Raw genomic sequence first — 13736 nt, forward strand, 5'->3', positions numbered from 1 at the left:
TTCACCGTATCTCAACAGAGGAAATCTAATCAAACTTTAAAATGTTTAGCTCAATTAGCACATTATCGGACATATTCAGTTTTTGGATATAGTTCATACATTCCAAAATATTCAATGTTTTTAGACCATTAAGATGAATGGACAGAACATTCCAACTCCATTCACAAGTCAAAATGGTCAGACACTTTCCTTCATTTTTGGTTGTATTCAACTTTGGATACAATATATGGTAAACATCCCTCGCTCTGTCCACACACACAACTAAGGATGACATCCCCTCAAACATAAAAACTACACAAGGCACCCACAGGCTCTCCTCCTGGCCTCTGCACACTTAAGTCATCGGATGTGATGGGAGATATTTGAGGTTCAGTTCTTGGGTTAAATCATTTTTAATCTTGAGCCATGATGAGTTGATATTGTTTGTCCAGTGGTGGATGTACAATTAATGATGTGAAAAGAAGTAAAGAAAGAAATTTGGGGCACTCAGTCTGCCATATATTTCATTTGTGATTTTTTGTTTTTCCAGTAGAAATTGGTGACTGCACCATTTGGAGAGGAGAACCAGCCCAGGAATGGGGCGACAGGGGTCAGAGGTAGTTTATTTTTGGAAGGATGTTCATTTTAACTGATGAGATTTGGCCAGTGAGAGGTAATGGTAATGAGTTCCATCTTTCCAGGCTGTCTTTTATTTCTTGCAGTAGGGGCTCAAAATTAAGTTTGAATAATTCATTTAAATTTGAAGAGATGTGAATTCCGAGATATTTTATAGATTTTACTGTTTGTTGAAAACAGGGCCCCCAGCCTCAGCATCTCATTTGTGAATAGACAGAATCTTGGATTTTGTCCAGTTGATGGAGTAGCCAGACGCCTGACTGTAATTGTTGATTAGACTGAGGACTGAAGGAAGTGAGGAGGAGGGGTTTGTGATGTATAGCAGAACGTCATCTGTGTATAAACTGATTTTGTGGTGACTTAGATTGGATTCCTGTGATGTGATCGCAATGTCTAATGGAAGCTGTAAGGGGTCCGATAAAAAGTGAGCAGAGTAGTGGTGACAATGTGTATCCTTGTCAAGTGCCTCTCTGTAATGGAAATGGTTTTGAAATGACTCCATTGGTTATAACAGAAGCAGTAGGTGAATTGTAAAGTATTTCAATCCAGTTGGTGAAATATGTCTGGAGTCCAAAGTGAGTTAGGGAGGTGAAGAGAAAGGACCAGTCCACCTTGTCAAAAGCCTGAGGCTCCTGTCATCTTCAATGTGTACGGCACAGTGTAAAAAAGGCAGTGAGGCACACTGTTGTTTCTGACATCCTCTCGTGTGAACTTTGACACGTGTCGTCCATATGTAGAGTCCACATAAGAGTTCAGGGCCTTCTTTCATGTACAGGTTTGCCACAATGGGAGTTACTGGTGAGCCCATAGCACTGCCATGTTTTTACTGTAGAACCCTCTGTTGTTTAGGTAGAAGTTCAGCAGAAGTTCAGCAGTTTGCAGATCTGGTCTGTGTTGAGTTTGGTTCTAATGTGCAGGGTGTTGTCATGTAGCAAGCGTTGCCTTAAGTTTTCCATCACCTCCATACTTGGTATGCATGTAAACAAGATTTGTCTGCAGGCCGATTCCAATAAACTTTTAAGTTGAGTGAGCAAATTGGTATTTACAGTGCAGGAGGCAAAGCAGCCCAGTTTCTCTCTGTGTATTTCTACTCACCTCCACAATATGACTCACATATAAACTTTTTTTCACCGTTCCACTACAGTTTGAATTCTTCATCCCTTTTTTTCATCACTTCATACAACTTCAACTGCTTCTTTATACAAATTCAAGGCAGCAACACAGTTTACCTTCAGCTTGTGCAGAAGCAGCAATCCCACTGTTTTAAGGCTGCAACTAATACACTTTTTTCATCTTTTGATTTTTTTCTTAATTAATCGATTGCCTGGTTTGTAAAACTTTAGAAAATAGAGGTGAATGTCAAATCATATTTTCAAAAGCAAATAAAGATGGACGTAGCCTCTGTGACATCACCCACGTTTCTGAAGAGCGGTTTTGAAGCTCAGAGTGAGCTGCTCAGAGTGAGCTGCTCTGCCATCACCATCTTGGCAGTGCCTGACTCCGCCTACCTCCCAGCTAATCCAAAAATGGGCAAAGAGGTGGGGCATGTGTGGAGCCCAGATTTCGTGCATGCCAGTTTGTGGCAAGCATACACTCATTCACCCACCTGTCACTTAAAGTGCCCATGCCCTCAATTATTCATTTATCAATGTTCATCAATTATACATAACTTCAAGCCTTAATAAAATGTAAACAGGTGAGTTACATAAAAATTCACCCCCTGTGCAGTTGTCATGAAGGAAGAAATTAGCTCTAGAGATCAAAACCATTTTTTGGACCAGGCTGTAAACTGAACTAAAGTTGAACATTTTAACATGAGAGTCAGTGGGGACTGACTCACTTTCGGAGCCATACTCTAGTGCCCATTCAAACTGCACGTTTGTGTTGGCTTCATTTTTCAGCTGTGCAGTACAGTACAGTGCAGTATGCTGCATTCAGGTGATGGTGAACTGGCCATGGGGACGACCAGCTAAAATCCCAGTCGGCTGGTGAACTGTCAAAACATCTAGAAAAGGTTTTTACCAGCTCTGTCAGTGACCGAATGGAGGCCGGAGGTACGGTTGACAAAGCATTTGTTTTGGTCTGAGATGCTGGTGGTTTGGTGTGATATCTAGGGGAAGTAATGATTGTTTACAGAACTTTAAGTTACTTTTGATTTTATAGCCCTGATTCTCTTCCCTGAAGTGAAATCAAAAGAGGAGGAGACACACTGCATATGTATTTGGTTTTATTGAAGAAGAGAGATATGAATAGGTAGCCTGTTTTAAGGCACCAAAATGTACAACAAAAGCTGAACCATTTATTTATTCAGAATACAAAAATACACATCTCAGTGACTCCAAATTGTAATAAATAGTTAACCATGCATTCTAACCATAAAAAGGCACAGAAAACAGTCACTTAGTAGTCATAAAAATGATCAACTACTTTACCAAAATCATCCAGATAGTAATACAGGTGACAACTGTAACATTATATTCCAAATGTGAAAACACAATACACATCATATCATTTAACCTTAGGCAATAAATATGCAAATATTGTTTATACCTACATATATATTCTTAAAAATTAAAACTGTGCCATTGTAAACATAATGTAAACAAATGAAATTCACTTTTCTCCCATCACTTTAGGAACCATATCAAAGACTATGTGTTAACCTGTCTTTTAGAGATCCTTGCAGGGTTTCGTTGGTTTTTGAAAACCAGGCAGTTTGCAGCATTATTTACAGACTACTGGAAAACACAGCGAAGGGGAGAAAAAGGTGTCAACTTCCACTTTGTATGGAAAGGTCAAGCACTATCTTGCCTGGAGTCTAGAGCCAAAACACTTGAGATTTACAGAACCCGGCAGACACGTTGAACACACGGATACCATGAACACAGACACAGCTCAAGAACTGCAACACTGTCAGTGGATTCAGTTTGGTGACTGGTACTGACAGGCCCAAACTGATGAACACTGCAGCGACAAGGCAGCATACAGCAGTTCTACTATACTGCTCCAATAAAGCACATATAGTAATGTAGGTAAAACCTATATGCAGAGTTTCTGGCTTGCAAAAGGCCAAACAGTTAACAATGAATCTAGATCTACTAAATAAATTAAAGGCATACTTCTGTCGGGGAGAATGAGAAAATCTCTGATGTTTATAAATTAGTGGTTTATAGTCACTAACACCTATCTTTGGCTGACTTGCAGGGTGAACAATAGTGCATACATGACATATATTAACTTTGATTAGAGTTAGAACTGTAGGTTTGATGAGATTATATTGAAAATAATGGTACTGACTCAACTGATTGTCGGCATAAGCAACTGTAAAATCATTTGTCTGAGGGACAGTGGATATAATAGGTTTCCCTCTGGTGGGATAATAGGGACCATGCATGCCACTACTATTTCAGATACTTTGATGAATGGTGAGGGGTGAGAATGTGTCTCGTTAAATTTTAGCACTCACTATTCAGTGAAAAACAGAGACAACGAAGTTATTTAAAGTTGAAATTACATGGGAAAATTAGTTGGCAACGGTAAGCATACAACTGCAGACAGGGTAAAATATGCCACTGTTGTAGAACACACACCCAAACGCACGCAAATATATTGTGAGAACATAATTACAAATGAACACAACAGTCATGTCTGCCCATTCTCATCACTCACTGACACAGTCCCACTTTAGTGTATCATCTTGGAAGCACAGAGGAGCAAAAACGACAAACTAGTGAACCGCTGGAAGAAATTTGGAGTCAATAAGAAAAAGCAGTCTGTCTGTCTACGGGTCAAACTTTTTAAAATCCTCAAAATAATAATCCTCAAACCTCGGGGAAGTAGGAGGAGGAGGAGGAGGAGGAGTACATGTACAAAAAAACTCTTTTGAGGCCCCCCCCCCCACTGAGAAACATCATGTCAGAAAGCTGCAGAGACAGTATCAAAACAAGAGATAAAATATTGCACCATCATTAGAATACAACAGCATTATCATGTACAAGAGATTAGAACAAAATCAACTATACACAATTGTTATGGTGTAATATACACAATCAAATGTGTAAGCTGTTGACAATGCATGCCATGTCAGCAATCTACAAATGCATTAGACTACAACACTTACAAACATTGTTTGCATACACTGGTATACTGTATATACAGTGCATATATACCACCTTAGCATCACATATAGAAATATACCCTGTAATGCCACCAGTCTTAAAAGAAACTAACAAGGAAAAGTAGTGTCAACATCTCACTTGTGATTTGAAGGAAAAAAGGCTGCACTTTAACAATGCTATGCAGGCTGCAGATCAACGTCTCTATTATATATTCAAAACCAATATCTAACTCCTATTCTCATTAGTGTTAAATACTGTGTTAAATTGCCAAAAGTTTAAAAAGTTGAGGTGAACCGTTAATTCTATGTAATGATATGAGGATTTGCACTTGCATAAAGCAAGAAGTAAAAAGTGCCTTTTAAGTATTCCTTATAAAAAACTCAACAACCCTACAGTATACGTGGTTGGCCTCAGACCAACGATTTTACTTTCATCCTGACTAATACTAATCTTTTCCCAGCTTAAATGGAATTAAGATCTAAGACCTACTGGTCTATTAAATAAAGAGTTGATGATCATGTTTTCTTAGACATTCACTTTGGTACTGATTTTCACATCCACAGAGAACGTGTCAACTTACGGATATTAATTCCACATATTCATACCTCATCAACAGCTTTTTTAAAACTTCTTATGATGTCTACCAATAAAGCACATTTTACACTAAATGACTGAAAATATGGCACTTGACATCATTATCATGCAAACAAAATAAATTAAAGCTAGAAAAAAAAGCTTGATTTAGGTCAAAAAAAGATGCTTTCAGTAGTAACAAATGGCATCGTAATACTTAAGTCATGTAAAACTTGTTCAAGTGTTATTTTTGCACACAAAATAAAATAATCAAGACACTAATCATGCAATTAAACATATCTAAAGTTGAGCAAGCATAGCATGCGACAATATCCCACTGTTTTCAGAAACCACACCTTCCAGATTTCCACCTAGACCGTGATGTTACATTTTTATCGTCTCCGTCTCTGCTGAAACCCGAAGGCTACTTTAACGCCTCTGCAGCTCTATAAATGTTAGGCACACTACTGATCTGAACTGAAACTAAACCCCACACTCATGGAAGTCCTGGTTTTGCTACTTGTTTGTCATCACGACTCGGACAACATGTTAACTGTCAACAGTGTGGTTAGTTGCATACCTGATTGTGTGCTAGGAATGGTTATTAACTTAGAAATGGCTTCTTTTTTTTGTGAAGATCCATGACTTTCTTTTGCACTTCCGTTGCCTTTCTCCACTGTCATTTTGGCACCAAAGCACAAACATACTAATGTTTCTTGTTCACAACATCACAAAGGCCGTCTCAGCAGAGGGACAAAATCCAGCTCTCCCAAAATACCTATCGTCTCCTTCACTGCCTATGGTGCTCCCAAACTCTTCCACTGATGAGAGGGGAATGTTTGTCTCCCCCTCTCTGGCAGTATCTGCTCCTGGGTTAGAGGTCAACCATGGAGGCCTTGGCCAGGTCTTTAGTTCCCTGGAGAATTCTCTTCATATGACCCACTTTCGATATCCCCAGATCCTGTGGAGAAATGAGACGACCAACACATTAAAAACACATAGAAAACAGTCTATTGCAAGGCAAGCATCATAACCAATAATGGCCTATTTAATGTGTCTGATATGATTTTTATTAAGGTGGAAACATCCATGCCTGTTATTTATTAGGTTTTAAGACGACACAAACTTGGACATTTTATATAATATCTAATGTGGGGAATCAACAGTTTTCTACCAGTGTCAGTGAAACTCATCTGAATTTAAAGATAAAATAAAATAGAGGAATAAAAAAGATGATCTATATCATGAAGTCATTTTTTTGGCCATGCTGGTCAGTGGTTCTAGAGATGGCAATGTCGGGCTATCTGTTGGTTGGCTGACTACTTCGTAACTGAGTAAATAATCTTGGCAACTATTGGATGGATGGAAATGTACATGGTGCTGAAAGGATGAGTCCAAATGGCCCTGATGATCCCCTAAGTTTTGCTCTAGCGCCACCATGAGGTTCACATTTGTGATTTTGAGTTTAAGTGCCTCAACAACTATTGAATGGACTGCAATGAAATGTGGTAGTGACATTCATGTCACCCTCAGGATGAATTGTAATCACCTTGTTGACCCCTTCACTTTTTATCTAGAGCCACCATCAGGTGCAAATTTTAAAAGTCCCATATTTTACACCTTTCTAGTGTTACATTTGAAGTGTTGATATCTATAAGAAGACATATTTGTGGTTTTAAGTAACAAAAAGCATCTCAGTGTAGTTTTACATCTCCTCCCTCAAGCTTCTCTCTGGAGCTTTAGTAAGAGCCAATCAGAAGAGAGGGTTTGAGTCTCTCTTCTGATTGGCTGACTGTTTTCTGAGTGAGCCAATAAAAATATAGCAGATTTCAGGTAAACGCTTAGCGAAACCAAATCCTGCAAGGTTGGATGCTGGGTCCTGGTGGGCGGAGCTTGAAGCATGGCTGAGGGCAGTGACTGTTTTGTTGTGACATCACAAAGTTCCAGAAGTCCTGACAGCTGGTTTTTAGGCTCAGTTTCTGAATACAGGCTGTGTGCATTTCTCTGTGGACTGAGGCTTTGATACTTTCACAGTATTAATATAGAACCTGGACCTGCTTTATAATCAATACACACATGGACATCTACCTTTATTCAATATGGGACCTTTAATTTAATAGATTATTGCAGGTATTTTCTTTATGAAACTAATGACATTCGTTTAGCAAGCTAAAATGCTAAACAAAGATGGTCAATGTGGTAAAAATGCTTAATATCAGCATGCTAGCATTGCCATTTGAGGCATGTTAGCATGCTAATGTTAGCATTTAGCACAAAGTACAGCTGTGCCTAAGTATAGCCTCACAGAGCTGCTAGTGTGAGTGTAGACTCTTATTGTTGATTTCCATTTACTGTTTCTGCAAGGGATGATAAAGATGGTCTTCAGCTTCATGTGATGGATGGACAACAACCATGTTTCTGGTGTGTAAAAATGCGTAGAACTGCCACTAAGATTACAGAATAGACTCACAGGGCTCTATTTTCATGAATCAAGGAGAAAGGAAGCCAAGCGAAGTCATGGGTGCTGTGTCCAGGGCCGGCACCCCTTCACTGTTTCCATTGCTATAGAAGCACTGTGAACGTGGTTTGTATGTTCTTTCACGTTTTTACTTTCAATTAAATTATTTCTCAAGAGCAACTTAACAGCAGCTAAAAAAAATGTTTTCAGTGGTTTCACTTCTCAGCTTGCTGCAGTGGTGTAAAGATGTATTCCTGGGTGTCAGTACACTGTGACATCACTGTTGGGTGTGGTTACAGGTGCAACACATCTGACCACACCCATCAGTGATGCTTGCTGGGGTTAAAGGTAGAACTAATAATTTCCTTAGGCGCCAAAACTACTTGGTTAGGTTTCCTTTCTGACAGAAAACCTTTCTAATAAAAAGCCTTTGAGGCAAACTTCTCCCATGTGCACCTCACAGCTGATGACAAACAATGATACATCGTTGCCCTGGTAACCTAGTACTTTCGATAAAGGTATCATGACTGGAAAACTGACTGTGGTAACAGAAAAAGTGGTTCAAGTGGTAGGAAGTTCAAACTCCCCTATGATTTTTCAAGGAATTGTTTATGTCACCACCACAGGGAAATGTGTAAAACATTGAATCATGACATGAGTCATGTGATACAAGAGTCTGTACAAGAGTACAGATGTTTCTGTGGTTATTTTACAAAACCGAAGTGCTTGTTGCTCAAGATTTAATTAAAGTAACCTGTGTATGTGACGTGCTTAATCTTACGATTCAGCCTTTTTTTTTTTTTTTTTTTTTTTAAAATGGAAGACAGTAGAGATGAGAAAAACGACAGTGTAAATAATCATATATAAATATCTTTAAGTAGAAAAAAGGTACTCTTGTCTGATAAGTCACCATTTATCAGTGGTTCAAAGCTATAATTAATGGCTTTATTAATGGTTAATTAATCATTTACTAATGCTACATAGATCAGCTGCACTAAAATCCATCTCTAAATTGCTTATTGTCATTTACAAGAACCCTCCTTCTCCTGGTAATCTCAGTGTTAGTTTGTGTTGTGTTGTGTTGACTTTTAAAGCTTCAGTTTTCATTCATTTAGTTCAATGTCAGTTCAATACTCCACAGGTGGCAGTTACAAATTTAGGTTATTTTTACTATTGATTAATCTATTGATTACTTGATGAATAATTTAGCCTGTGTAGAAAACAGTAACACAATTTCCACAGTACCTAAGTACTTTATTTAGCTCTTATTTAAAAGTATTAAGGTGTAAATGAATGTATTATATTCCATTCAGGATTATTATTTTTATTATTATTATTTAAAAAATGGTAGGTGGAAAGCAGAAAGAACAAATTTTTTTGACTTACAATAATCCAAAGGAAAATCAAATAAAGCACTTACATCCTATCCATCTCTTACAGTTTACTCAGGCAGCTTGAAAACTTAAAACCAGCTCTCAGCTTTTCTGGTGTCACTGCTCTCTCACTTCGTAGGGCAGTATTAGGTAATCACAGATATATTGGTATCTGCATATGTGTTGGCAAATTTGTAACAACAAATTGAAGTAGGTTAAATCCAAATATGTTTGATTTAATTTAAAAACAATGCATCAGAGAGCACTGACAAGATTATTCTTCAACTGCTCAGTATTGCTCACAATAACCAAATTTAAGTTATCAAAAAAAGTTTGTTTTTATTTTCTATTTATTGTACATATGTTCTTGTTATCATATCTTTTAATTATGAAATATTAATCTTTGGTGTCTCAAGCTCTAATTTATGTTAGCGGTGCTGCTTTTTCACTGATTAATATACTTTTTTAAGATGAGTAACTGTTCTGGCATTTATTGTTTCGGTACTTTCAATCTGGCAGTTCAACCTGGAGTTAGCATCTGTGGGGTTGTGCTTTGGTCCATGTGCAAGAGAAATACAACTCCTCACCGATATATAAGAAGAGAGTGTCTGACATGACGCCACATGATCTTTTTTTTCTAGTAGCTGAGCTTGTTTTTCAGCTCTTCACAGCCCATACAGATGTTCGTGTTCTCTCTTCAGCTAAGCTCACACTCTATTTTTCTCAGTCTTTCTTGTATATGTCAAGGGTATATATTGTCAGGGTGGAAACATTGTTGTTATACTGTACATGTATTGATCAAGTTATCTGCATATGATATATTGAGTATTTTGATTTCTAATTGTGTAATTTTGTTTAGATAGAGAGGGTGTCAGTCAGTGCTTGTTTGTTGTATGTTCATATGCTGTATGAATGATTTAGCAAGAAGCTAACAGGGATCTGAACGAATAATCCCACATCCGAGACTGTAAGAATACGGAGGCCAGATAAAGCCACACTTTTTATTTTAATGATAATGATTAATTGGACTGAAAGCAGGGGAAGATCAGTTTTTCTTTTTTGTTTGACGGGGAGAGGCCGTTGTTGGTTCACCATCTGTCTCTTGACTCTCTTTCCTTTTAATTCTTCCTGTTGCTACCCAGCTATCCACTTTGATTCTCCAGTTTCTGCCATGGATGTAATCTTTTAGCACACAATCAGACGAACATAGCAAACAAGTATACGATGTGGTCCTGACGGTTACAACATAAACTGTCAGTGGTTTATTACACTTTTTAAACATTTAGAATGATCATTTTGTTTTAAACAGTATATGTGTTTATATATATATATATATATATATATATATATATATATACATATACATATACATATATACATATATATACAGACACACACACACACAACTTTTTTCACCAAAATTGAACTGTTTTGCAAATACCTTGGCATCCCACCAGTGGGCCTCAGCCCACAGGTTGGGGACCACTGGAGTAAAGAATACGCCTACACTTTGAAGAGGAAGGTGTCAGGTAAATGTCCGATCAATCAGAATGCATTCAAGTGAACATGTGTGAAAGTGTGCATGTCTGTGTATCTGCGAAGACACATGAGGCTAATTTCTCCACAGGACTACATCTTTCTTTTTTTTTTTTTTTTCCTACTGGATTCACACAGTCTGTCTTCACTTCCTGACTTCAGCCCTCTACAACCAGCCCAGCTCAGTTTGGTCTGTCCACTCCCAGCCCGTCCCCCTCCCTGTAGGCTTCCGCTCTCAGCAGAGACAGTGTTAGTGGGTCACAGTGAGTCTCTTTCACAAAGCAACAATCAGACAGAAGAAGCCAAGCAGAGCGATGCAGCACAGCACGAGAGGTGGCGAAAACAGGGAGACATCTAACAGGTTACAGAGCGACCAAGAAACAGACCAAGAGGAGACAGAGAGAAACTGTTAATTGTGGGTTGGAGGAGAGGGTTCACACGGATTCACAGAGGTGTGTTACCAGGTGTGTGTGTGTTTACCTTCAGGTCCCTCCTCTCCAGGTGCAGCAGCTCCGAGCCGCGGATGTCGTGTCGGGTGAAGGTGTCTCTGTACTCCCCCAGACTCAGCTGTTCCAGCCAGACGCCCACCTCCTCTGTGCCCCACCTCTCCACTACACACACACACACAAACACGCACACGGAGCAGAGCAGAGAGAGGCTCAGAGGGCCTCGCAGGTATACACACACACTGTCACGCTCCCACCTCACTTCAGCGCATGTCCCACTCATGTTCTCTCTCACACTACAACACCCCGATGTGAATATGTCATCCCACACAACCTCACACATGGGAACAAACTGTGGTAAATTACTGAAGGAAAAGATGGAGGAAAAAATAAAAGGGAGGGAGGAGGAGAAGAGGGAGAGCAGTGGCGGCAGCTGGTGGAGGAGGGAGGAGTATGACAGAGGCCAAAGGTTGGTCAGAACAAGGCCAACGGCGTTCCAGGAAGGCTGGGGACATGCAGACTGTATGGCAGACCAGATCAGAAACACACAGAGATAGTAGGAGGTAAAGGGAGGCGGAAGCCTGTGCGGTCTGCAGGAAATACAGCCCAGCTGTCAGGAACCAGCCTGCAATGAGAGGAGGAGGGCCTGACTCTTTTCCACCTGATCTGACTGTTTAACTCGTTGGAATTATTTCTGTCATCTCTAAAAATGTTCATCACATCAAATTAGAGTGGACTGTTTTAATCTGATATTTTTCTTGTTCAATACGCAACAGAGCTGATTGGATTTCTGGTTTGTGTTCAGGTGAGATATTGGATATCCCTGCAGGCTTTTCCTCGGTGCAGCCTTGTTCTTCTCCTGACTTTGTGCCTTCTGAAGCCATGTTGACTGGAGGTGGATGAGAGCATGAATGGAGCGGAGGGGGGTGCAAGTTGATGGTTAGGGTCAGACTGTGGGATGTAACACCTCAGACACACACCCATTCTTTGTGTTTCTGCAGCGCACTGATACCTTTACACGTGGACTGTGAAGTGATGGCAGCGAGGGACACGGTGAGAGGCAACTGTGACAACTAGTGGCAAAACTGAGTTTGTTTATTTTGTGTGTGTGTGTGTGTGTGTGTGTGTGTGTGTGTGTGTGTGTGTGTAAATGTGCATCTTCATCATACCCTCACAGTTATACAGTATCAATGAGTGAAGGATGGTAGCTGTAGCTACTGTAAAGGAAAGGCTATACTGTACATAGATAAAGGAAACAAAACTACATCCATATTATTTGAGTTATGGATGAGTTGTGGTTATTTGATGTAGGGCTGTGTGAGGTTCTTATCTATAGTCAGTGTGTTACCTGCAGCAGATTCAGATCAGCTGCCAGTTTATAGACACAGCAAGAGCACCACACTGTCAAACAGCCCTTTCCTTTGGAACTACTTTTTACAACCGTTGAACTACCGTATTCCTACGCAGACGCAAACCCTAACTTAGCTCTGTCTGACTCAAACAATACAATCCAGTAGTTTAATAGTTTAATGGTTCACAGACTGTGGTTCCAAAGGAAAGGGCAGTTTTAAACGGCAGATAAAGTTGTGAAAATATTCAAAATGAAGCAAACACTTCAACTGATGTTAGTGTTTTTCTGTGGGCATTTTTAAAAGTGATTTTTGCTGTCCTTGTCCACTCAGCTAGTGTAAACCCCAGCAGGTTGAAGTGGTCTGTCTGTTCCAGTCTACTGAGGCAGACACAGGCGCAGCCCTACCTGACTGAGGGCTCGTCTTCTTGGCGGCCTTCTCCTTCTTGAACTTGGGGACTATTCGAAACATGCTGCTGCGACTGTTCCTCTTGCCGTAACCCAGAGAGTGGTCCTGGTACATAAGCACAGTCAACCTATAGCCTTTCATTTAGCTACTCAGCTCTTCCGTTACCTGGAGCCATGTTACACCAAAGACACACAGTACTGTATATATGTGTAGGTGGCTTTTACTTAGGAGTGAAACAGTGTTGGTGATGTTATCTATTGTATAGAAGTATGATCCACGGTCTGGTGTGTATGCTGCCCTACAAAGGCAAAATGCAATATCTAGTGCTCATAAGATTTTGTTTAACTCTCTCTTCTCAGTTTATTAGGAACAGCTGCAGCAGCTCATACTAAAGCAGCCTAATCCTGCAATAAATCCTCATGAAGGGTTTTAATGTTCAGTTTGTGTTGAAACAGTGTTAAAGAGGTGTAGATTTTTAAAGGATGTAATTTGTGGTGCTGATGAACTGTATTCAGGTGTTTCTGTTATTTCGCCTGCTCTCACTGATATGAATGAGGTGGGCAAAATAACAGAAACACCTATCAGGTTAACACAGTTTAATTCAACAGAACCACAAACCGCAGCCTCCAAAATGATCATGAAGTTGTATCAACACCTCTGTAAAACACAAACAGGACACAACCTTCAACCTTCACAAGGGAATATTAAGTGCAGGACTGTTGGATTTTTGTGAAAACAACTTTTTAAGTTGGCAGTAGCTACAAAACTGAGCTAAAAACTAAGTCAAAATGAAGTATGTGTACTTCAGCTGTGTAATTGCTGCACTCTGTCTTAATAAACTGTGAGGACTCATCACTGCA

At 39.6% G+C, this 13736-nt stretch overlaps 1 protein-coding gene across 11 annotated transcripts in view; it reads right to left on the reverse strand.

Moving 5' to 3' along the window:
- Positions 1 to 2825: 2825 nt before the first annotated feature.
- dgkh (diacylglycerol kinase, eta) overlaps positions 2826 to 13736 on the reverse strand; it is a 61681-nt gene continuing 50770 nt past the window's right edge. For 2 of the 11 annotated variants that reach the window (XM_071484063.1, XM_071484136.1), the window contains 3 exons: positions 12876 to 12981; positions 11154 to 11284; positions 2826 to 6267 (listed from right to left, as the gene is read on the reverse strand). In XM_071484063.1, coding sequence (XP_071340164.1) covers positions 6181 to 6267; positions 11154 to 11284; positions 12876 to 12981 — 324 coding nt within the window. In that variant the 3' untranslated portion in view covers positions 2826 to 6180. Of the gene's footprint in view, positions 6268 to 10527; positions 11028 to 11153; positions 11285 to 12875; positions 13004 to 13736 lie in introns of those variants that run through there. The other 9 variants (XM_071484084.1, XM_071484093.1, XM_071484101.1 and 6 more) reach the window with 7 other exon arrangements.

This window comes from Trachinotus anak, unplaced genomic scaffold (assembly GCF_046630095.1).
Source record: "Trachinotus anak isolate AG129_WGS33_773 ecotype Australia unplaced genomic scaffold, CSIRO_AGI_Tana_v1 ptg000001l, whole genome shotgun sequence".
Lineage (NCBI taxonomy): Eukaryota > Metazoa > Chordata > Actinopteri > Carangiformes > Carangidae > Trachinotus > Trachinotus anak.